General features: G+C 47.9%; 1 protein-coding gene across 6 annotated transcripts; it reads right to left on the bottom strand.

Annotated features, from left to right (window-relative positions):
* Positions 1-935: 935 nt before the first annotated feature.
* PAICS (phosphoribosylaminoimidazole carboxylase and phosphoribosylaminoimidazolesuccinocarboxamide synthase) lies at positions 936-12728 on the bottom strand. Of its 6 annotated transcripts, XM_075347067.1 has the most exons (10): positions 12659-12728; positions 12423-12458; positions 9233-9430; positions 8544-8722; positions 8275-8454; positions 8076-8189; positions 7898-7981; positions 7551-7731; positions 1649-1807; positions 936-1568 (listed from the first exon to the last, which is right to left on the bottom strand). In XM_075347067.1, exons 2-10 carry the CDS (start codon positions 12436-12438, stop codon positions 1402-1404), a joined length of 1278 nt encoding a protein of 425 aa, XP_075203182.1. In that variant the 5' UTR covers positions 12439-12458; positions 12659-12728; the 3' UTR covers positions 936-1401. The 6 variants fall into 6 exon arrangements, with proteins under 6 accessions (XP_075203182.1, XP_075203187.1, XP_075203186.1 ...); XM_075347072.1 differs by lacking the exons at positions 12423-12458; positions 12659-12728 and adding an exon at positions 12256-12297; XM_075347071.1 differs by lacking the exons at positions 12423-12458; positions 12659-12728 and adding an exon at positions 12212-12236.
* Between the last annotated feature and the right edge of the window lie 11995 nt (positions 12729-24723).

Below are 24723 nucleotides of genomic sequence, written 5' to 3'. Positions count from 1 at the left end.
CAGCTCACCAGCGACCATGTAGCGACGCACCAGCGATGCTGACCAGGTCAGATCACTGGTGCATCGCTAAAGTGTGACTGTACCCTTAGAAACACAGGAGTGCTTTACCCCTTGGAGCCACACTCACAGGTGATGAGGGGTGTGTGGCTGATTAAACACTCCTTCAGCACACAACCATAACTCTGCATGTAATGCAATCTGTGAAGCCACAGGTCCCAGCCAACTTCACATTAGAGAGCACCAACGCTTCTGCAAAACATACTGGCCATTTACAGTTCACAGAAGAGGAAGCACTTGGTTTTCCGTGAGTGAGACATGTAAATACGTCGCTCTGCTCCCCTCACTGACTGCATCTGTAATTAGATGATTTGGGCGGAGGGGGGGGATGGGGTACAGCATTAAAGTTGGTGTGCATTCACAGCCGGCAGCACTGCATAGAGCTGCAAGGTATATGTAATGACACAGCCCTGCCTCTCCTACCTGCCCCAGCTTGTAATGTTAGTACATGTTGGCAGTCAGATCACTGATATCTGGGCTGTGCACCTTCATTTCTCTGTGGTGTGAAGAAGCGTTTCTAAACTAAGATTTCCCTTCTTATAACATCTCCAGAAAAAGGCTACCCCTTTCTAGGCATCTTGACCTTGTAGCACATGATGACTATAGGAAGTGGACATGCCAAAATATTAAAGTCATGTGGACACCACCTCTGTGCCTGCCAGTGCGAACAGGGATAACACTTACGATCCAAGCAGTTAACCCCCTCTGTGCTGTGATCAGGCAAACTCATGTCAATGCAAAGGTGTTCCTTCATTTGTTTTAGATAGGATTGCTGGCATTTGTATGGCAGTGCCCTGGGAACCATTCATGCAATACCAAGCTCTTCCCTTATAATAGCTCATTAGGACCTTCCTTTATCAGCTCAAATAAACAAAAGACCATTTCTATAGTTTGTTTATTACAAAAATCCTTTACACCAATATAAGCCATGATTAGTATCCATATAACCATCACAATACTATAAATATAATACCGTATTTTCTGGATTTTAAGATGCTCGGCAGGGTTTTTTTTTTTTTTTTTTTTTTTTTAAGTCCATCATGTCAACTGCAAGCAATTTAATGGAGCCCACAGTCGCTGTGACCCCATGTCCTGTGACCCTCTTGAGCTGCAACACCCAGATCATCGCCAACTGCCTCCTGTAACCTTCCTGAGCCGCTCCCCCCGGTGAGCATTTGAATTAAGACGCTAGGCTTATAAGATGGACTCATTTTAACATTTTTTCCCCCTCTAATTTTGGGGCGCGTCTTATAAACCGAAAGATACAGTATATACACCTATTGTAGGTCAGAAGAAAAATATTCTGCCATATTTGAGATTTTAGGTTTTATGGTGAGCGTGACGTTACATGCTGCACTGTCTCAGCTTTGCATCCGCTTGCTTGAGGGAAATCCATGTATTCAGAGTACAGGAGCGCAGCTTAGACCAAACCAGATGATTGTTCAGGCCAAATATCTGCGCTGCAAACTGCGCCGCTGCCTCTGGAGAAAGCACGGTGGAGCAGCCCAGCCCTGTGCAGGAAACAGAAGTATGGTCAGTCAGACATGTGAAACAATACAAGACTACTCCGAATTCCCGAGGATTCTCTTACCACTGGGCATCCGCAGAGACGACCACACATCCTGCACCCCCCAGTCAGCAGTGAGCGGTGGGCAGTTAATTACTGGATAAGCCGTGTTTCCAGAGAGGACAGGACCCAAACCATTGCTTCTACCAGCAACCGCAACAAAGACTGTGGGAACACCGTCTCCTAAGAGAAATGCAAGATTCAGCAGGGTGTAGTGACAAGCAGGACACTAGCTTAAAGGGAACTGGTCAAGTGCAATATGCACCCAGAACAGTGAGGAGTTCTGGGTGCATATTGCTAATCCTTGCATCTAGTAGCATACATTAGAAACCTGTTTCTAAAGATCTCTTATCCCCTTTAAAAGAAGGGAATTTTGTTTACTTACCGTAAATTCCTTTTCTTCTAGCTCCTATTGGGAGACCCAGACAATTGGGTGTATAGCTTCTGCCTCCGGAGGCCACACAAAGTATTACACTTTAAAAAGTGTAACCCCTCCCCTCTGCCTATACACCCTCCCGTGCATCACGGGCTCCTCAGTTTTGGTGCAAAAGCAGGAAGGAGGAAACTTATAAATTGGTCTAAGGTAAATTCAATCCGAAGGATGTTCGGAGAACTGAAAACCATGAACCAAAAGAACAATTCAACATGAACAACATGTGTACACAAAAGAACAAACAGCCCGAAGGGCACAGGGGCGGGTGCTGGGTCTCCCAATAGGAGCTAGAAGAAAAGGAATTTACGGTAAGTAAACAAAATTCCCTTCTTTGTCGCTCCATTGGGAGACCCAGACAATTGGGACGTCCAAAAGCAGTCCCTGGGTGGGTAAAAGAATACCTCGATAAAAAAAGAGCCGAAAACGACCCCCTCTTACAGGTGGGCAACCGCCGACTGAAGGACTCGCCTACCTAGACTGGCGTCTGCCGAAGCATAGGTATGCACCTGATAGTGTTTCGTGAAAGTGTGCAGACTCGACCAGGTAGCTGCCTGACACCTGTTGAGCTGTAGCCCGGTGCCGCAATGCCCAGGACGCACCCACGGCTCTGGTAGAATGGGCTTTCAGCCCCAAAGGAAGCGGAAGCCCAGAAGAACGGTAGGCTTCAAGAATCGGTTCCTTGATCCACCGAGCCAAGGTTGACTTGGAAGCCTGCGAACCCTTACGCTGGCCAGCGACAAGGACAAAGAGCGCATCTGAACGGCGCAGGGGCGCCGTGCGAGACACGTAGAGCCGGAGTGCTCTCACCAGATCTAAAGAGTGCAAATCCTTTTCACATTGGTGAATTGGATTAGGGCAAAATGAAGGTAAGGAGATATCCTGATTGAGATGAAAAGGAGATACCACCTTAGGGAGAAATTCCGAAACAGGACGCAGAACCACCTTATCCTGGTGAAAAACCAGGAAGGGGGCTTTGCATGACAGCGCTGCCAGCTCCGACACTCTACGGAGCGATGTAACTGCCACTAGAAATGCCACCTTCTGCGAAAGACGTGATCAAGAGACATCCCGCAGCGGCTCGAAAGGTGGTTTCTGAAGCGGACGCTTACAAGATGGGACTATGTGGCAAACTCCCTGCAGGAACGTGCGGACCTGCGGAAGCCTGGCTAGACGCTTTTGAAAAAATACGGATAGCGCCGATACTTGTCCCTTGAGAGAGCCGAGAGACAAACCCTTGTCCATTCCGGATTGGAGGAATGAAAGAAAAGTGGGTAGGGCAAAGGGCCAGGGAGAAAAACCATTATCAGAGCACCAGGATAAGAAGATCCTCCAAGACCTGTGATAGATCTTGGCGGACGTTGGTTTCCTGGCCTGTCTCATGGTGGCAATGACATCCTGAGATAACCCTGAAGACGCTAGGAGCCAGGACTCAATGGCCACACAGTCAGGTTGAGGGCCACAGAATTCAGATGGAAAAACAGCCCTTGTGACAGCAAGTCTGGGCGGTCTGGGAGCGCCCACGGTTGACCCACCGTGAGATGCCACAGATCCGGTTACCACGACCGCCTCGGCCAATCTGGGGCGACGAGAATGGCGCGACGACAGTCGGACCTGATTTTGCGCAGCACTCTGGGCAGCATCGCCAGAGGAGGAAATACATAAGGCAGTCGAAACTGCGACCAATCCTGAACTAATGCGTCCGCCGCCAGAGCTCTGTGATCTTGAGACCGGGCCATGAATGCCGGGACTTTGTTGTTGTGCCGTGACGCCATGAGATCGACGTTCGGCGTTCCCCAGCGGCGACAGATCTCTCGAAACACGTCTGGGTGAAGAGACCATTCCCCCGCGTCCATGCCCTGACGACTGAGAAAATCTGCTTCCCAGTTTTCTACGCCCGGGATGTGAACTGCGGAGATGGTGGAGGCTGTGGCTTCCACCCACTGCAGAATCCGTCGGACTTCCTGGAAGGCTTGACGACTACGAGTGCCTCCTTGGTGGTTGATGTATGCGACGGCAGTGGCGTTGTCCGACTGGATACGGATCTGCCTGCCCTCCAGCCACCGATGAAAAGCCAATAGGGCTAGATACACTGCCCTTATCTCCAGAATATTGATCTGAAGGGATGACTATCGGAGTCCAGGTTCCCTGAGCCCTGTGGTGGAGAAAAACCGCCCCCCACCCTGACAGGCTCGCGTCCGTGGTGACCACAGCCCAGGTTGGGGGTAGGAAGGATTTTCCCTGCGACAGAGTTGGGAAGGAGCCACCACTGAAGTGACGTCTTGGTTGCAAGGGAAAGAGACGTTCCTGTCGAGGGAAGTCGACCTCCTGTCCCATTTGCGGAGAATGTCCCACTGGAGTGGCCGCAGATGGCATTGCGCGAAGGGCACTGCCTCCATCGCTGCCACCATCTTCCCCAGGAAGTGCATGAGACGCCTCAAGGGGTGTGACTGACCCCGAAGAAGAGATTGCACCCCTGCCTGCAGAGAAAGCTGTTTGTCCAGCGGGAGCATGACTAATGCTGACTGAGTATGAAACTCCATCCAGAGGTAAGTCAGTGATTGGGTCGGTGTCAACTTGGATTTTGGGAAGTTGATGATCCTCCCGAACTGCTGGAGAGTCGCCAGAGCGACGGTAAGGCTGTTTTGACACGCCATCTGAGAGGGTACCCTGACCAGAAGATCGTCTAAGTAGGGAATCACCGAGTGGCCCTGAGAGTGTAGGACCACCACAACAGATGCCATGACCTTGGTGAACACCCGTGGGGCTGTCGCCAGGCCGAAAGGCAATGCCACGAACTGAAGGTGTTCGTCCCCGATGGCGAAACGCAAAAAGCGTTGATGTTCGGGTGCGATCGGCACATGGAGATAAGCATCCTTGATGTCGATCGATGCTAGGAAGTCTCCTTGTGACATCGATGCGATGACCGAGCGGAGAGATTCCATCCGAAACCGTCTGATGCTCACATGTCTGTTGAGTAGTTTGAGGTCCAGAACGGGACGGAACGAACCGTCCTTCTTTGGCACCACGAACAAGTTGAAGTAAAAGCCGCGACCATGTTCCTGGGGGGGGGGGGGGGGGGGGGGGGGGACAGGGATCACAACTCCTTCTGTCTTCAGAGCGTCCACCGCCTGAAAAAGTGCATCGGCCCGCGCGGGGAGCGGAGAAGTTCTGAAGAAACGAGTCGGGGGACGAGAGCTGAACTCTATCTTGTAACCGTGAGACAGAATGTCTCTCACCCATCGGTCTTGAACATGTGGCCACCAGGCGTCGCAAAAGCGGGAGAGCCTGCCACCGACCGAGGATGCGGTTCGGGGATGCCAAGAGTCATGAAGAGGCCGCCTTGGAGGCATTGCCTCCGGCGGGTTTTTGGGGGCGTGGCTTAGCCCGCCACGCATAGGAGTTCCTCTGGCCTTTCTCCGGCCTGTTGGACTCTCTCACCCATCTGCATGAGTGGATGTGTGCCTCCTTCCACACAAAGCATAAAACTGAGGAGCCCGTGATGCACGGGAGGGTGTATAGGCAGAGGGGAGGGGTTACACTTTTTAAAGTATAATACTTTGTGTGGCCTCCGGAGGCAGAAGCTATACACCCAATTGTCTGGGTCTCCCAATGGAGCGACAAAGAAAAATTCCATGTGTGGAAAAATTGCAAAAAAAAAAATAAAAAAAAGTGATCGCACAATAGTTTTTGGGATATTTTATTCAGTGTTTACTACATGGTAAAACTGATGTGTGGGTAGGATGCCTGATGTCAGTGCGAGTTTGCAGACAAACATGAATAGGTTTACTTGTATCTAAGGGGTTAAAAAAAATTCACAAGCTTGTCCAAAAAAGTGGCACACGTTTTGCACCATTTTCTGAAACCCATAGTGTTCTCATTTTTCCTGGATCTATGACCCAGTGACTGCTTATTTTTTGCGTCTCAAAGCAAAACAAAAACATAATTTTGGCATTTGGTATTTTTTTGCTGTTACGCCATTTACCAATCAGATTAATTGATTTTATATTTTGATAAAATTGGGCATTTCTGAACACTGATGCCAAATGTGTATTTTCAATGTGATTTGAACTTTTAGTTTTGTTTTTTTTTATTTTACTAGTCCACCTAGGGTGTTATAGCAATGAGCAATCTGATCAGGTCTCCAGATCACAGCTAAAGAGCCAAGATCTGCAGATATGCTGCTTTACTTTCAATGCTGGCAGTATTCCGGCATTGAGAGCATGTGACTCATGTTAGCTACAGGTGTCATCACATGACCCTGTGCCACCATGGCAACCACTGTAAGTCACCTGATCATGTCACGTGACTTCTGGTTGGGGTAGGGCAAGTCAGCATAATGGCAGCGCACATATACTGTACATATCACTGCCAGATTTTGGCAGCAAAATGTAAGGGGTTAATAGTTGTGGGTGGAAGCGATTCCACTCGAAACCAGCAGGCACACATGTCAGCTGTTAAAGTCAGCTGATGTGCGTGGATAGTCGCAGGGGCGGGGATTAACCGCTGACGATCCATGTCTTATCCAGTACGCCATGGGTCGTTAATAGGTTACCGATGTTTACCATATGCTAATGAGCATATGCCCTAGTCACAAGGGCGTTTGTTCCTGTGCTCATTCCACCCTCTTTGTATGATAGTACACCCACAGGGTCATGCTATTCAATGCAGTATCACCAGCTGTGACATGCTTACACTGATCAGAATGCCTAGCACTTCCGGTCATTCATACTACACCTCTGAAGCTGGGACATGTATACCTGGCTTCATACTGCGCATGATCGGACATGACGGGCATTCTTATCAGCCGTCATAACGGATGCAGGTATCTGTCACCGCTTGTTATGTTGAATTGAATAGCATGTTAGCAATCCCTTGTGGGCGTGCTGCCATGCTAAGAGGGTGGAATGAGCGCAGGAACTAACGCTCGTGACTAGTGCCCTCGCTCATTAGCATATGATAAAAGCCCTTTAGAAACCCTTTCTAAAAATCCCTTTATCTACGCTACTAGATACAGGCACCATTTGGCGGTGATTAGCAATATGTACCCAGAACTGCTTGTGGTTCTGGGTGGATAGGGGGACCTGACAGATTCCCTTTAAGTAGCAAGACAGGCTATGGAAACTTAAGAGCTCATACACTGAAGTATATACCCTGCCTGGCCCATGTGACCTCAATACATAAAAAAAATTCTTAATGGCAGAGCATTTAATTTTCATTGAAGACAGTCTATGACAACCAAATTTCTAAGACACAGTTGAGCTATGGAACCCGGTCAGCCAGCACTGGTATCTGTGATATCAAAGATCCAGGAACATTTCATGGGCCTTAGCCCCAGGTCAGTTTCCAAAAGCTGTGACTTTCTTCCTATTCTTCCTAGACAAAAAACAAACTTTATGCATTGGGGGGGGGATAAATATAATATATAATCCAATTGTCTAGCACAACACTGCTGCTTTTTATGTGAGGAGTTTGTGGAGACACTTGTGATCTTACCTTCATACTCTGCCTTTATTCTCAGGGTTTCATCAGGTCCTTTGTGAGCAGACGTCACCCTCAGTTCACACGGCATGCCGTAATTTGCACAGGACTTTTTGATCTTTTCACAGTGGCCTAGGTCAGAAATTGATCCCATCAACACCACAACCCGTCCCTGGCTTTCACTCGTCAATAGCAGCTGAGGAAATAGAAATAACCAGTGTAAAGGATAGGGAAATGGCCAAGAACAGATGAAATATTAAATCAAATATAATAAAGTACCCATGAGATACAACTTGTCACTAAACCAAATTGTGTTAGTTTTCAATACAGCAGAACTGTTTTAGCTAACAGTCCAGAATTACCTCCACTTTGTCTGCAACCCACTCAAAGTTTCTTTTGACCATCTGCATGGCCTCTGGAGTAATCTCCTTCAGATCCCGATAAGTCTGGAAAGGAAACACGAGACAAGTTAGCAGAAGGAATTTTAATGGCCAAGTCTTTAAGACCTTGCATTATGAATGTTAGAAGTTGGATACATACCTGTTTATCCTTCTGCTGGGTCTTATCTCCTGCGGGCCATAGACGCCATGAGTCGTTATCAATCACATCAGCGAGGACAATTTCTTTTTTGGTCACGTCCACACCAAATTCTACCTAAGAATTAGAAAGTTCTGACAATAAAATGCAGCCAAAATAAGTGTCTAGCCTTCCCACTTAGAACACCATATAGACACCTCACCTTCATGTCCACTAGGGTGCAGTCCTGTGTTGCCCAGGCTTTTTCCAGAATCTCAAAGATGGCGGCCGTTGAATGGCTCATGATGTCAACCTCTGCCTGGCCAATCACAAGCCCAGCACAATTTAGTCTGGTCGAAATCAGCTGCTCTTCAGACCATTGAGGGTCATTATTGGCATCATCCTAAAAAAAAAATTAAATATGTTTGAGTTACCAATATAGGCACAATTTTCTTTAGACAAAGTTGAAAAGAAAAATGTCCACAAACCAACCTTGAAAAACGTCTCCACTTTAGGGGGATAAAATTTATAGCCTTCCGGTACCCCAGGATTTCTCTTCAGGAAGGAGCCAGTGGCTATCCTCCTGCACACCCACTCTATAGGGATCATCTCACAGTGAGTGGCAATGAAGCCAGTCGCACTGCACTTCTTCACGAATGCTGTCTTAATACCTGAGGGGAAAAAAAAAAAAAAAAAGAAACGTAAGGCTGTGTTCACAGGGTGCCTTTTTTCCCCATAGATTTCACATATCTGCAAGAAAAGGAAAAAAAAAAAAATAAAGCCACACAACACCACCACAAGCTTATGCCAGCAGAGGCTTTGACAATCATGAAGTGTGGGCAAGTTCAGGATATTTTCCTTCCAGAAGAAACCTGCAACATGTCGATTGTTTTCTGCATTTTTACAATGGAAGAACCCCCCCACCCTCCCAACAACCCATGGAATGAGAGACTGTTGCAGTCATTGTATGCTGTAGGGGTCACCATTCATCTGCACTATGCTTAAAGATCGCAGCATCCAGTAATTGTCCACATGACACGTGTCGCAGGCAGGGTCACCAGGTAGTCCCCACCTTATTAATCCTCTGCCACTTCTACCATGAACACATGCCTTCAATTGTGCCACACTTTGAATATTCCACTTCCACAACATTTATTAGGCATAAATATATGAGACCTTACCAGCTTCTTGCAGCAGTTTGAAGATGCAGCTGGTGGTCTTGTTGGAGATGGATGCTTTCCCCTCCATGTGGTCCTTCCTGGCCGCGTTGCCTGCTGTGATCTGGTCCTTTGACTGCATGAGGACTCGGCCGGGGTGGTCCAGGAGCTCATACACCTCCTTAGTTTTCCCTTCATTCAGCTTCTTGCCAAGTCTCAGCTCTTAATGAGAGGAATAAGATGGGTAGTTACTTTATGTAACCAATGATTTGTTGTTATGACCGAGGGCTTGTAGGAAATCTCACCAGAGGGATCTATACCAAGAACACAAGGTGCAGACTACTGACAACTGATCAGCCCAGGTCAGAAAGGAGCAAGTGTTTGTAAGAAAGTTTACCCCCAAATATTGAGTGGTTAAACAGGATGATTTGTCTGGAAGGGGTGGATGGGGGCTGATTGATAAGTAGCGATATAGCCGATGTATTGAGAGAGCAACATTTGCACCTAGAGGTAAGCAAAGTGCACTCATTTTAGGGGTACAGCGCTCATTTATGCAGACCCCATAAAGCTAGGTTTTGCAATGACTGGATGGGATTCCAGCACTGGAGAAAGTGAGACCACATGACACCAGGAGCGCTGCATACCCCAAACAGTGCACTTCCAAGCAGGGGTGGAAAGATTGCGGTCGCAACAGCGACCGGGCCTGAGGACCTCAGCACTTGCTTCAGCTGGATGTGCGCTCATCCAGCTGAAATGTATTGCAGCACTGAGACCCATCTGGTCACTGGGCTGCAAATTGTGGTGGCTCAACGTCACTGGAGGCAGCCGCCGGCTCTAGGGCTAACATGACACAGCTACTTAAGAAAATGCATATTCACTGCTTCCCACGCCCATAATACCACCCACCTCTTTCCACCGAAGGCAAGGCTGAGAGGTGGGCAAGGCATATGGGCGGGGAGAGCAGTAATAGCAGTGATCAAAAGGCCGCCGGCTGCCTGCAGCAGCTGGGAGATAGTGTGCTGCCATTAAAGAGAATGATTTAATTTCTCTCCAGCCCGTCTGGAAATCGGTAGATCCCCTGCTGGGCCCCACAGTCTCTCCTCCAGCATACAGCACAGATTCTGTATGTGTGATTTAAGTTCTGCTCCACCCAGTCTATTAGGCTATGTGCGCACGTTGTGTAATTGCATGCAGTTACGCTGCGATCTGCACCGCAGCATAAATGCATGCGTCCTGCGTCCCCAGCACAATCTATGGAGATTGTGCAGGAGACGTGCGCACGTGGCGTTTTAGAGCGCAGCGCTTCGGCTGCTGCCCAAAGCACGAGTTCTAAGAAGTGACATGTCACTTTCATGCGCTCTGCATACAGTCCCCGCTCTGTCTATGGCAGGGGCTACCTGCAGAGCGCATAGAATCGGCTTTTGTTTCTGCAGCGATTTGAAGCGCACGTGTGCTGTTCAAAACGCTGCAGAAATTTCTGCAGGGACAGTACGCAACGTGCGCACATAGCCTTAGAACAGAGGAGAAAAGCTGATAGTTTCCTCAGCACAACCATCCCCTGCACTGCACTCACTGCCCTGGAGCCCCACAGCAGTAAGCCCCACCCAACCTATTAAGCCCTGCCCACTGGCAGACTTGCTGTGGAGTCTCAGGCCTGAGCAGTGAGTGCTGCAGAAATATAAGAAAGAAATTCCTAAGGAGAAGGTGTCCCTCTCCTGCACCACCATCACTATGTAGTTGGCACCAGGGCTGTGGAGTCGGAGCTCATTTTGGTGGAGTCGGTATAAAATGCACCGACTCCTAAAATATATAATAAATTGGGGACAGTAGTGCAATCCAGAATGTGCTGAATATTTTACTAAAATAACAACATTTAGTATAATGCTTATATTTAAGTGAAAAATTTATTGTAGTACAGTGTGAACATCAGACATTTAATCATTTTTATGATACAATAATCAATATACTTGGATAGAACAAAATATACTTATTAGAATACAACTCTAGAACACAAAAAAATAATAAATTGTAAATATGTAATACTAATACATACAATATATATATAAACACATACATACATACACAAGATAAATATGTAATCTACTGTATATTACATATTTACAATTACAGTTGTGTTCTAAAGTTGTATCCAATAAATATATTTTATGTTCTATCCAAATATCTTGATTATTGTATCATAAAAATTATTAAATGTCTGATGTTCACATACACATGTTCATGTACTACAATAAATTTTTCACCTAACTATAAGCAATATATGTAGGAGTCAGAGCAAGAGAAATTGAGGAGTCGGAGTCGAAGGTTTGGCTTACCGACTCCACAGCCCTGGTTGGCACTAGCAGGAGGGGAGGCTCCAGAGTACACAATGCAACCTGCAGTACTGGAGCTCCCTGAATGATGTCTCCAGTGCCACTACCCTCACCGCTGCACTCTCCTGCCCCCTTCCCTGTAGCCGCTATAACATACCTCACCGCTGTCCTGTGATGGTGGCAGGGTGTCAACATGCTGTCAGACATCCAACTTACTATCTTGTTTATACAGAGTGTACAAAATGCAGCACAGTATATAAATCTGTATTTGTGCACGTGACTGTATGTGTAGCATTTTTAGTGATAAAATGTAGACACTAAAGCAGAATACTAAGTGCCAAAAACGGTTAATACCAAGCCTTTCCCGCAGCACCCAGCTTTCCCATGCTCTTATATGAGGGATCAGAGCCAAGGGTCAGCATCATCATTCTGAACCCTGAGGGCAGGGACTGGGGGTGGAGGGACAACACCCAGGTCAAAAGGTTTCACCAGGGCCCATCAAAGTCTAGTTACACCACTGTTTCCAGTCCTCTGAGGTGACAGCTGGAGCCATCACTCTCTGCACCTGGAGCCATCACTCTCTGCACCTGGAGCCATCACTCTCTGCACCTGGAGCCATCACTATGCAGCCGGAGCCATCACTCTATGCAGCCGGAGCCATCACTCTCTGCACCTGGAGCCATCACTCTATGCAGCCGGAGCCATCACTCTATGCACCTGGAGCCATCACTCTATGCAGCTTTCTGTCCACTCTGACAGACTCCTCCCCCCCATAGACCTCTCATGCCCTCTAGCGGGTGCACAGAAGAGCAGTGACCACGTGCTGAGGGGCCAGTGCTGGTCACATGACAGGAGGCGCGCGGCCCCACGTGTCCCGCACTCACCTCCGCTGGATTCCATGTTCCTGAGGAGTCTTGTGTCTAAATACAAAGAGAAACAACAGTTACCGCGGAGTCAGTGAGGGGCAGCAGCAGAGGATGCTGGGACTTGTAGTCTTTATATCGTGAGGCCCAGCACTCAGAATTACTGGTCGTGAACCGAACGAGAAGGAGGCGGAGACCATAACGAGGGGAAGGAAAAGCACCGGGACGGCAGTGTATTATCAGTGTGTTATCATTACCCAGCAGCGAGGACGAGCAGCGCCGTGAGCGGAGGGCAGAAAGTGACGGCCCGAACTGGAGAGCGCGCCAAATAAGGACGGCCAGGACCCGCCCTCTTAAACCGGCCAATCACACGCACAGTCAAAATAGTGATTTGCATATCGTCGGAGATTATTCCCACTGTCACCACTAGGGGCGGAATAACCTAGTTGTGGGGAATCGATGAGAGTGAGGACGGGGCGGTGACATGTACAGGGGAGTGGCTGTAGTAGTTGTGGTTGAGTCTAGAATGTACGGGCTCCTGCCCGGTTAGTGCGCGTGGCCGGCATGGGGGCGTGCCGATGTTTCTTCCTGTCCCCTATAATCATGCAAGGGGAAGCCACACCCCCCCCCCTGCACCTCCCCATCTGGAGGTCTCACCCCCCAGACCCCCGCTTCTATTATAATCAACTCTATGCCCTCGTGGACATAGAGAAAGAATTTTATACAGGAGTACAGGGGATATACACAGGACCACAGGGGATATATACAGGAGCACAGGGGATATATACAGGAGCACAGGGGATATATACAGGACCACAGGGGATATATACAGGAGCACAGGGGATATACACAGGAGCACAGGGGATATATACAGGACCACAGGGGATATATACAGGAGCACAGGGGATATACACAGGACCACAGGGGATATATACAGGAGCACAGGGGATATATACAGGAGCAGGAAGGATATATACAGGAGCATGGGGGATATATACAGGAGCAGGAAGGATATATACAGGAGCACAGGGGATATATACAGGAGCACAGGGGATATATACAGGACCACAGGGGATATATACAGGAGTACAGGGGATATACACAGGACCACAGGGGATATATACAGGAGCACAGGGGATATATACAGGAGCACAGGGGATATATACAGGACCACAGGGGATATATACAGGAGTACAGGGGATATACACAGGACCACAGGGGATATATACAGGAGCACAGGGGATATACACAGGACCACAGGGGATATATACAGGAGCACAGGGGATATATACAGGAGCACAGGGGATATATACAGGAGCACAGGGGATATATACAGGAGCACAGGGGATATACACAGGACCACAGGGGATATATACAGGAGCACAGGGGATATATACAGGAGCAGGAAGGATATATACAGGAGCATGGGGGATATATACAGGAGCAGGAAGGATATATACAGGAGCACAGGGGATATATACAGGAGGACGGGGGGATATATACAGGAGCACAGGGGATACATACAGGAGCAGGAGGGATATATACAGGAGCACAGGAGATATATACAGGAGCACAGGAGATATATACAGGAGCACGGGATATATACAGGAGGACGGGGGATATATACAGGAGCAGGAAGGATATATACAGGAGCACGAGGGATATATACAGGAGCACAAGGGATATATACAGGAGCACGAGGGATATATACAGGAGGACAGGGGATATATACAGGAGCAGGAAGGATATATACAGGAGCACAGCAGATATATACAGGAGCAGGAAGGATATATACAGGAGCACGAGGGATATATACAGGAGCACGAGTGATATATACAGGAGCAGGAAGGATATATACAGGAGCACGAGGGATATATACAGGAGGATGGGGATATGTACAGGAGCATGAGGGATATATACAGATCAGGAGCACGGGGGATATATACAGGAGCACGAGGGCTATATACATGAGCATGGGCAATATATACAGGAGCAGGAGGCATATATACAGGAGCACGAGGGCTATATACAGGAGCAGAAAGGATATATACAGGAGCACGGGGTATATATACAGGAGCACGGAGTATATATACAGGAGCATGGGGGATATATACAGGAGCATGGGGGATATATACAGGAGCACGGGGGATATACACAGGAGGACGGGGGATATATACAGGATACTGGGGTTATATACAGGATACTGGGGTTATATACAGGAGCACGAGGGCTATATACAGGAGCAGAAAGGATATTTACAGGAGCACGGGGTATATATACAGGAGCACGAGGGATATATACAGGAGGACAGGGGATATATACAGGAGCAGGAAGGATATATACAGGAGCAAAGCAGATATATACAGGAGCAGGAAGGATATATACAGGAGCACGAGGGATATATACAGGAGCACATGGGATATATACAGGAGCAGGAAGGATATATACAGGAGCAGGAAGGATATATACAGGAGCACGAGGGATATATACAGGAAGATGTGGATATATACAGGAGCACGGGGAATATATACAGGAGGATGGGGATATGTGCAGGAGCAAAGAATATAAACAGGAGGATGGAGTTATGTACAGGAGGATGGGGTTATGTATAGGGGCATGGGGGATATATACAGGAGCACGGGGGCTATATACAGTGGGTACGGAAAGTATTCAGACCTTTTTAAATTTTTCACTCTTTGTTTCATTACAGCCATTTGGTAAATTCAAAAAAGTTCATTTTCTTTCTCATTAATGTACACTCTGCAAGTTTACAGCACCTGTGCGTGTAAGCAGCCCGCGGATGTGCTGCAGTTAACCAAGGGGGAATGTAGCGCCCCTGCGGTTAACTGGTGCCGCTACAAATATACCACCTGTAGTGGCAAGCTGAATTTCTATCACCTGCGCAAAAACACACCACTTGTCACACCGACAACACCCACACCACACCATCCACACCACTAGAGGGCACTGACAGAGACACAGGATCAGCAGGGTTGGTCTCTTAAAGTATAAATCCAACCCCCCTGTAGTTAGGACCCTGGGGAGAGGGGAAGGTGTGAGTGGGCGGGGTCGGGAGGTGGCAGAAGTGTGTGGAGGTGGTGATGGAGAGGTCGGACTGAGGAGTGGGGCGAGCAAGCTGCTGCTTGGAGAGCAGCAGAGGAATGCAGGAAAAGAGTGAAGTGTTGAGAGGCTGAAGCCACCTGGAGCCTGTATGTAAGCCACCAACAGGAGAAGGAGGGCCCGGTTAGAGTGGAGGTGATCCAGACTCGGGGACAGAGGGATCCCTTTGAAGCAGGACCCAGGGCTCAACATGGGACTCCACACGCAGCGGGGAGCAAACCCCCAGGACAAGGTACAGATCCAGGTCAACTTGTCGAGTTTTGCACGGCCGGTGGGATTCAGAGCCCACGGTCGACCCCAAGAGTCTGAGGCATAGGCAGCACAGAGATGGCCTGGGTCGAACCCGTTAAATTAGCTCAAGATGCTCAGCGGCAGGACCGGAGAAACCCCAGTTCTCCAACGGCTCCACGCCAGTGAGGACAACAAACCCCAGGAGTGCCAGGGAGAGTGTGGCCAGGTTCACAGCACAGGTGGTGGGACTCAGCAACCAGAGCAGCCAGCACGTCCAGAGGCAGCCTTTTCCAGCTGCACCAGTAAAAGACTTGGATTGTGTTACTTGTGTGAATCTCAGTTATTGCCCAGCGCCTCTACCTCATCCGCAGGACATTGCATCATTTATTTTATTTTCTTTTGTTCCACTGAGCCTCCCACAGGGTACAGAGACCCGGATCCGAGCGGCTCGGGTCAAACTGCTTTGGGGCGCCAAAGCTTGGGGGAGTTGGCGTAGTCGGACTATCCCCTTTAAATTAACCCCTTTTTATTGCGCACCACGGGGCTATGGAACCAGGCCACGTCTGCACAACCACTGGCTCGGCGACGGGTGCACAGGAAACGGATCGAGCTACTCGGGGTCCCGTGCGCATGTCGCAGTACAAAAGTAGGTTACCGGACTCCTGCCATTGCAGTAACTGCCAGACACTTAGCAACAAGGACACATGCAAGCCTTATGATGCATCTAGATTTATAGGACTGACTATAGGGAGCAGGTAAGGAGGATTGTGGGAAGTTATCTGGTTTAGGTAATTAACAGCTGCTCAACATACCAGGGGATGAATAATCAAAGGAGACCCAATAGATCTAAGACTGGTTTCACATATCCGGCTTTTAGCCGGTTTGCCGGATTCGGCGCACGCCAGTACAGTGTATACAGTACAATGGCAGCGCCGCAACCTCCGGGTCACATGCTCTGGTCATATGACAGCATGTGACCGGCGCTTGACGCGCTGCCATTGTACTGTATACAGTGTACTGGCGTACGCCGAATCCAGCAAACTAGCGAAAAGTCGGATGTGTGAAACTAGCCTAACACTTTGGCCTCGATCCCATTTGCCCATCATTTCCGATATGCTAATGGCCCTCAGCTCAGGCTCTGCTGCGAGCGGGAGCCGAGTGTCACGTGATCGACTGATCGGATGACAGCTGCGGAGAAGAGAGGGGGAGCACTTTCTCCCCATCTCCTCCCCGGCCTGTCTCTGCGTACATCGCACTGCACTCTTATGATATCCAAGTGCAGTGCGATGTTTTACATGAACCCATAGACTTCTATGGGTGAGTGTGAGCCGAGACTCACTGCCAAACGAAGTATGGTGCAATTCTTTTATCATGCCGACATGGCATGAGAAATCAATTGCAGATGGACACTGCCCCATAGTTTTGCACTGGTGCGAGTGCAATCTGACGTTTTATCAGATTGCACTCATCCGTGCAAAACACAAGTGTAACCAAGGCTTAAGCCTGACACCAGTCTACACAAGATCACACCTGTCACCATCACAAAGTTTACAATGATGACGTCCTACGTCATCCACACTAGCCGGCATTGTGGTCCCGCGCAGACGAACTTTCATCTGCCCTGAGCTTCACCCTCGCCATACTTAGTGAGTTGATATACACGGCACTTCTGGGCTGGTGCACAAGTAAGGTCCAAAACCGTCTCAAGTAGCTGTAGAAATAGGGGTTTTTATTGTGAACAACTTGTAGGACCAGCACAAGCACATCATTGCCACATAGACAGTTGTGGACACCACGTCATACCCAGCTACAGTATGCCGCTCGTCATACTACTATACTTTCTGAGGACCCTCTGCACGCACACTGATGAAGGTCTTTTGACCGAAACATCTGTGCTTGTGCTGGTCCTACAAGTTCTTCACAATAAAAACCACTGTTCACATTAATCTTGAGTGCCAAGTTTCTACATCTACCCCTCTCCATACTGAGACCCCCAACATACTGAGCCCTTACACTTTTCCCCATTGATTTTGTCCCTTGCACTATCCTTCACTCTGTAAGCCCCTCTAAACCCCCCATATACAGCAATAGGCCCCCTAAACCCCCCCTCTACAGCAATAGGCTCCCTAACCCCCCCTCTACAGCAATAGGGTCCCTAAACCCCAGTCTACAGCAATAGGCCCCCTAAACCCACCTCGACAGAAATAGGCCCCCCTAAACTCTCCTCCCACAGCAATAGGCCCCTAAACCCACCTCCTACAGAAGTAGGCTCCCTAAACCCCCCTCTACAGCAATAGGCCCCCTAAACCCTCCTCCTATAGCAATAGGCCCCTAACTCTAAGACTATACTAATAGCCCCAGCCCCCCAAACCACTGTCTAGAGTCATAGGCCCCATAATCCCCAGACTACAATAATAGGCCTCCTAATCCTCAGTCTATAGCCTCTGCCTGACCTTCCCCCGCAATCCCCAGACTATAGCCTCTGCCTGACCCTCCCCTGCAATCCCTAATCTATAGCCTTGGCCTGCAACCTCCCCCACAATCCTTAATCTATAGCCTCTGCCTGCCTCTCCTCCACAATCCCCAGTCTATAGCTTCTGCCCGACCCTCCCACACAATCCTCAATTTATAGCCTCGCCTGCCCCTCCCCCACAGTCCTCACTTTATAGCCTCTGCCTGCCCCTCCCCCACAATCCTCACTTTATAGCCTCGCCTCCACCTCCCCCACAATCTTCGCTTTATAGCCTCTGCCTGCCCCTCATCCACAATCCTCACAGCATTAGGAACACCCGCACCTTCCCTATGAATTTTCAGCTCTTTGAGCGGTTACCTGTTCCTGTGCCTGCCGCCCTCCTCCTCTTGCTGCTGCTCCTCCTCTGGTGTTCGTTGTACTCCTCCCACTGGCTCTGGTGAGTGCACTGTTCTGCAGCATTGGACACCACAGCACGGAGCTGATTGGCGTGCCTCTGACCCCGGAAGTGCAAACGCCGGCACTTCCAGGGTCAATCAGTTCCCAGTGCCCAACGCCCACAGTTTATTTGTATTCGAGCCTTAAAAACGCAGATACAGATAAATGGAGGTGCGCCCCCCCCGCCCCCTCCGAAAATAGAGCGGATTTATTAGACTGTCTAATGGAGGGGGAGAGGATGTAAAAAAAAATAAATATTTTTTTTGCTACCAGAAAGTGCCGCCCACCGCCCCAGGAACCGGGCCACGGGTGCCTAGTGGTAAATAGGGCCCTGGCAGGGTGTGAATATGGAGTTAGGTTCTCCCAGGTCAGTAGGGCAGTTGGGAGTAAAGTTATATGACAACTTCCATGTGTGTTTCTCACTCCTGACCTGATCAGGTGAGGGTAAGAGTTCCCAAGAAAAAAGTGAAGAACCCAAATCAATAGGTTATTACCGTATAGCTAGCTACTGCTGTGCTGTCCATTCTTAGTTACTGAAGGCTGGGCCCTGACCTGCGGGAATATAGATCACAACTACACATACACGGCCAATCAAAGGGACTGATAAGTAACAGGGCAAAATAGTGACAGATCTGCAAGCAGCTGGTATCATTCTGAAGTAAAAACAGCAAGAAAGACACAAGGACGTGGCTGGGCACGTTGTAGACAAGACACAGTCTCATTTTCTCAAAATCGAGCACTAGCCTTAGGCATTCTCAACTTCCTCTGCTAAACGTGTTATCTGCACCCTCATGTGTTAAGGCCCCGTCACACACAGAGATAAATCTTTGGCAGATCTATGGTTGCAGTGAAATCATGGACATATTGTTCCATTTGTACACAGCCACAAACCTGGCACTGATTGTCCACAATTTCACTGCAACCACAGAACTGCTGCAGATTTATCTCTGTGTGTGACAGGGCCTTTAGGCAATAAAAAACCATTATCATGTAGAAGATCCAGTCATCACCCATATGTGCAATGTATAGCTACTCCTACTGTAAGGCCAGGGCCACACGGGGCACTACTACGATCCTCGCATGACAATCGGCTCACACTGGCAGCACAGCGGGACCCGAGTGTCTTGCGAGTGTCACTGCGACTGAGGTCCGATCATGTGACCAGACAACAGCTGTAGGGGGCGGGGCAGCGCTAAGGAGGGAAGGGCCGGCGCTGCGGAGGGGAGGGACGGATTTATCTCCCACTCTCCTCCGTTGCCGGCTATTACCATTCTCGCAGTACACCGGTGTACCGCGAGTGCAGTGCAATTTTTCTCTCTCCCCTTAGACTTGAATGGGTGCGAGAGAAACAAGGATCGCATTAGAGTCGCAGCACGCTGCGATTGTTTTCTCGATCCAATTGGGTCTGAGAAAATAATCGCTCATATGTGCTGACACATAGGCTAATATTGGTCCGAGTGCAATGCGATGATTTTTTCGCATTCCACTCGTTCCGATTTTCATGCCGTGTGTCTTAGGCCTAATGGTAGTGGAGGAGCTTTACTTTACATAACTGTCTGATAATCAGTAACAAGATTATATAGAGGATAGATTGATAGATAGATACATTATATATATATATACAGTCAGGGCCAGAAATATTTGGACAGTGACACAAGTTTTGTTATTTTAGCTGTTTACAAAAACATGTTCAGAAATACAATTATATATATAATATGGGCTGAAAGTGCACACTCCCAGCTGCAATATGAGAGTTTTCACATCCAAATCGGAGAAAGGGTTTAGGAATCATAGCTCTGTAATGCATAGCCTCCTCTTTTTCAAGGGACCAAAAGTAATTGGACAAGGGACTCTAAGGGCTGCAATTAACTCTGAAGGCGTCTCCCTCGTTAACCTGTAATCAATGAAGTAGTTAAAAGGTCTGGGGTTGATTACAGGTGTGTGGTTTTGCATTTGGAAGCTGTTGCTGTGACCAGACAACATGCGGTCTAAGGAACTCTCAATTGAGGTGAAGCAGAACATCCTGAGGCTGAAAAAAAAGAAAAAATCCATCAGAGAGATAGCAGACATGCTTGGAGTAGCAAAATCAACAGTCGGGTACATTCTGAGAAAAAAGGAATTGACTGGTGAGCTTGGGAACTCAAAAAGGCCTGGGCGTCCACGGATGACAACAGTGGTGGATGATCGCCGCATACTTTCTTTGGTGAAGAAGAACCCGTTCACAACATCAACTGAAGTCCAGAACACTCTCAGTGAAGTAGGTGTATCTGTCTCTAAGTCAACAGTAAAGAGAAGACTCCATGAAAGTAAATACAAAGGGTTCACAGCTAGATGCAAACCATTCATCAATTCCAAAAATAGACACGCCAGAGTTAAATTTTCTGAAAAACACCTCATGAAGCCAGTCAGTTCTGGAAAAGTATTCTATGGACAGATGAGACAAAGATCAACCTGTACCAGAATGATGGGAAGAAAAAGTTTGGAGAAGAAAGGGAACGGCACATGATCCAAGGCACACCACATCCTCTGTAAAACATGGTGGAGGCAACGTGATGGCATGGGCATGCATGGCTTTCAATGGCACTGGGTCACTTGTGTTTATTGATGACATAACAGCAGACAAGAGTAGCCGGATGAATTCTGAAGTGTACCGGGACATACTTTCAGCCCAGATTCAGCAAAATGCCGCAAAGTTGATCGGACGGCGCTTCATAGTACAGATGAACAATGACCCCAAGCATACAGCCAAAGCTACCCAGGAGTTCATGAGTGCAAAAAAGTGGAACATTCTGCAATGGCCAAGTCAATCACCAGATCTTAACCCAATTGAGCATGCATTTCACTTGCTCAAATCCAGACTTAAGACGGAAAGAGACACAAACAAGCAAGACCTGAAGGCTGCGGCTGTAAAGGCCTGTCAAAGCATTAAGAAGGAGGAAACCCAGCGTTTGGTGATGTCCATGGGTTCCAGACTTAAGGCAGTGATTGCCTCCAAAGGATTCGCAACAAAATATTGAAAATAAAAATATTTTGTTTGGGTTTGGTTTATTTGTCCAATTACTTTTGACCTCCTAAAATGTGGAGTGTTTGTAAAGAAATGTGTACAATTCCTACAATTTCTATCAGATATTTTTGTTCAAACCTTCAAATTAAACGTTACAATCTGCACTTGAATTCTGTTGTAGAGGTTTCATTTCAAATCCAATGTGGTGGCATGCAGAGCCCAACTCGCGAAAATTGTGTCACTGTCCAAATATTTCTGGACCTAACTGTAGGTTATATTTCAAGTTATTACTCTAAGTTCTGTCCTATTTTCGTTTCTTTTGATTCCAACTGTCATTAATTGGTGAGATTTCCTCCAAGGCCCCTTTATTCTTGAATGTTCCCTCCAGCTGTCGGGAGTTCTTGACACATGACCTACATCCAGTAAAGTAACTTTATAGTTGCTTGTCCATTCTGTCGCCACCTGTCTCATTTACTGCTTCCTTTGAGGTCCTTGTCAGCTTTTATCTCCAGGACTGGACTTTTGTCTGACATAAAGAAAGCCCCCGCATAAATGTCCATAAAGCGACACTTTCTCTTGTGTTTTGACATTACATTTGTCTGTTACGTTTTTAGGTACAAAACACCACGACAAGGTGATCTCTAATATGGAGTGGTGACCGGGCTCACATGCATTGGCCAATACATAAGCTAAATATCTCTCCCCTCCCCAAAAAAAAATATTCCTATAGCAGTAATGCAATACCAGAGTTCCCTTATTCATTCTTAGCATCTTAGAGTGCAGCTGTATGTGTTTTGTAGTTACGTGTTTTCAGCTAACACCTGTTGGATGGTCGGGTCAGTCTTTTTTGATATATTTGTTACATTTTCAGGAACAGATAAACGGAATCCATGTAAAAACAGATTCTTTGTATGATGCAACAGGGAGCGCACAGATACCATTGATTATCCTGGAGTTTGTCTGAGACAGTCTAGTGAACATACTTCAGTAAGTCCACGCGCTAGTGTACATGGTGCCACCGGTAATTCTATGATGTAAATGCTTCTTTTATTCTAAATGTAGTGGTGTTGTGTTTTTTTTTTTTTTTTTTTTTAATTTCGCAACAATAAAATATAATTTGACACATAGAAGCCAATGATACCCAATGCTTCAGATTACATCTAAAACTCATTAAACTCTAATCACTCTTTAACTATATAATAAGGTTTTAAAGCAAAATAGTAAAAATTTTAAAGGGACTGTATCGTCTAATTTTTTTTTTTTGTAGGCCAAATCTGCAAACAATATTATTAGAATTGTGTAACAACTGTTTTCTTAATGTAATTCAACTTTTAAATATGTAAAAAAAAAATTTTTTATTAAAAATACTTATAATTGCCAGTAGGGGGAGCATCTTCCTGTGTATACATCCAAAAGCTATAGAAATCCTTAGTAGAATTACGATAGCTGCAAATTTGGGCAGTCACTGGATGACATGCTATTCTCCTCCCCTTTTGGGTGTTACACTGCACCCAAAAGGGGAGGAGGTGTATTTCATAGTAATGTATCGCCATTTTCTGGGTGACTGTATATGAATTGTACAGCTCCACCCGGAAGTAAAGTGGAAACACATTTATACATATATATATATACAGACTGCGGTCATCAGTCTCCCGTGCGGTCATCAGTCTCCCGTGCGGCCGCAGGCCCGCTCCCGTGCGGCCTGCGCTCCCGTGCGGATGGCAGGCCCGCTCCCGTGGGGTCAGTCTCCCGTGCGGGCGGCAGGCCCGCTCCCGTGCGGCCGGCAGGCCCGCTCCGTGGGGTCAGTCTCCCGTGCGGGCGGCAGGCCCGCTCCCGTGGGGTCAGTCTCCCGTGCAGGCGGCAGGCCCGCTCCCGTGCGGCCACTAGTCTGCCGTGCTGAATAGGATAACTGAAGTGAGCACTAATATATATATTAAAAAAAAATTGAAAAATTTCCTAATATTCATGGCAGGTATGCAATTCATTATTCACATGTTCAAATTAGCAAGTAGCATTTTTCATTGTATTTTCCAATATTTTTCCATATGCTTGAGGCATTATACTATTATCTAAGTTTGATGTGCAGCCTTATCCTTATATACTAGTCTGCCGTGCGGCCGCAGGCCCGCTCCCGTGTGGTCACTAGTCTGCCGTGCGGCCGCAGGCCCGCTCCCGTGCGGCCGGCAGGCACGCTCCCGTGGGGCCGGCAGGCCCGCTCCCGTGGGGTCATCAGTCTCGCTCCCGTGCGGCCTGCGCTCCCGTGCGGCCGGCAGGCCCGCTCCCGTGGGGTCACCAGTCTCGCTCCCGTGAACAGTAGAAAAAAAAACCATACTCACCTGTCTGCAGACTCCCGGTGCCATGCCCGCTCCCATCTCCTCTTACGGTACCGCCGCTGCGACTGTGTGCCGGCTCCAAGGCTCGTCCGATGGATGCAAGGACCTGGCGGAGAATCACTTGATGCAGTCACCAGACGCATCAGCTGATCGCAAGTCGCGCGGTGACTCTGGCTTTTTACCGCCCGGCTATCAGCTGATGCCGTCAGGAGACTGTCAGCTGATTACCGGCAGCTCCTGCAGCGATCGGACAGGAGCCAGCACGTAAGTGTGTAGGGGTTTTTTTTTTCACTGATGCATCAGCTGATTGTATAAACAGCTTTTATACAATCAGCTGATGTATGATGTGATTCACATCCTTGATCCTGACACAACATCTGATCTTGCAGCAAACCGATCAGATGATATTGGGCGTCGCGGGACCCTTGACCCAGGATTACTGCGGAGGGGGGTTCTTTATTTCAATAAAGATGGAGTCACTAATTGTGTTGTGTTTTATTTCTAATAAAAATATTTTTCTGTGTGTTGTGTTTTTTTTTATCTTTACTAGAAATTCATGGTGGCCATGTCTAATATTGGCGTGACACCATGAATTTCGGGCTTAGGGCCAGCTGATAATATAAAGCTAGCCCTAACCCCATTATTACCCAGCGAGCCACCCGGCATCAGGGCAGCTGGAAGAGTTGGATACAGCGCCAGAAGATGGCTCTTCTATGAAAGCGCCAT

The sequence above is a fragment of the Anomaloglossus baeobatrachus genome, chromosome 1 (genome assembly GCF_048569485.1).
Source record: "Anomaloglossus baeobatrachus isolate aAnoBae1 chromosome 1, aAnoBae1.hap1, whole genome shotgun sequence".
NCBI classification, from domain to species: Eukaryota; Metazoa; Chordata; class Amphibia; order Anura; family Aromobatidae; genus Anomaloglossus; species Anomaloglossus baeobatrachus.
The sequence above is the reverse complement of the archived record's forward strand: the minus strand, read 5'-3'. Positions and strand labels throughout refer to the sequence as shown.

Excerpts from the sequence above, each read along its gene's own strand:
- PAICS (XM_075347067.1), bottom strand. Across the intron at positions 8,455-8,543 it reads AAGTGGAGACGTTTTTCAAG|GATGATGCCAATAATGACCC; the intron begins GTTGGTTTGTGG and ends TTTTTTTTTTAG. Across the intron at positions 7,732-7,897 it reads GGGTTGCAGACAAAGTGGAG|CTGCTATTGACGAGTGAAAG; the intron begins GTAATTCTGGAC and ends CTATTTCCTCAG.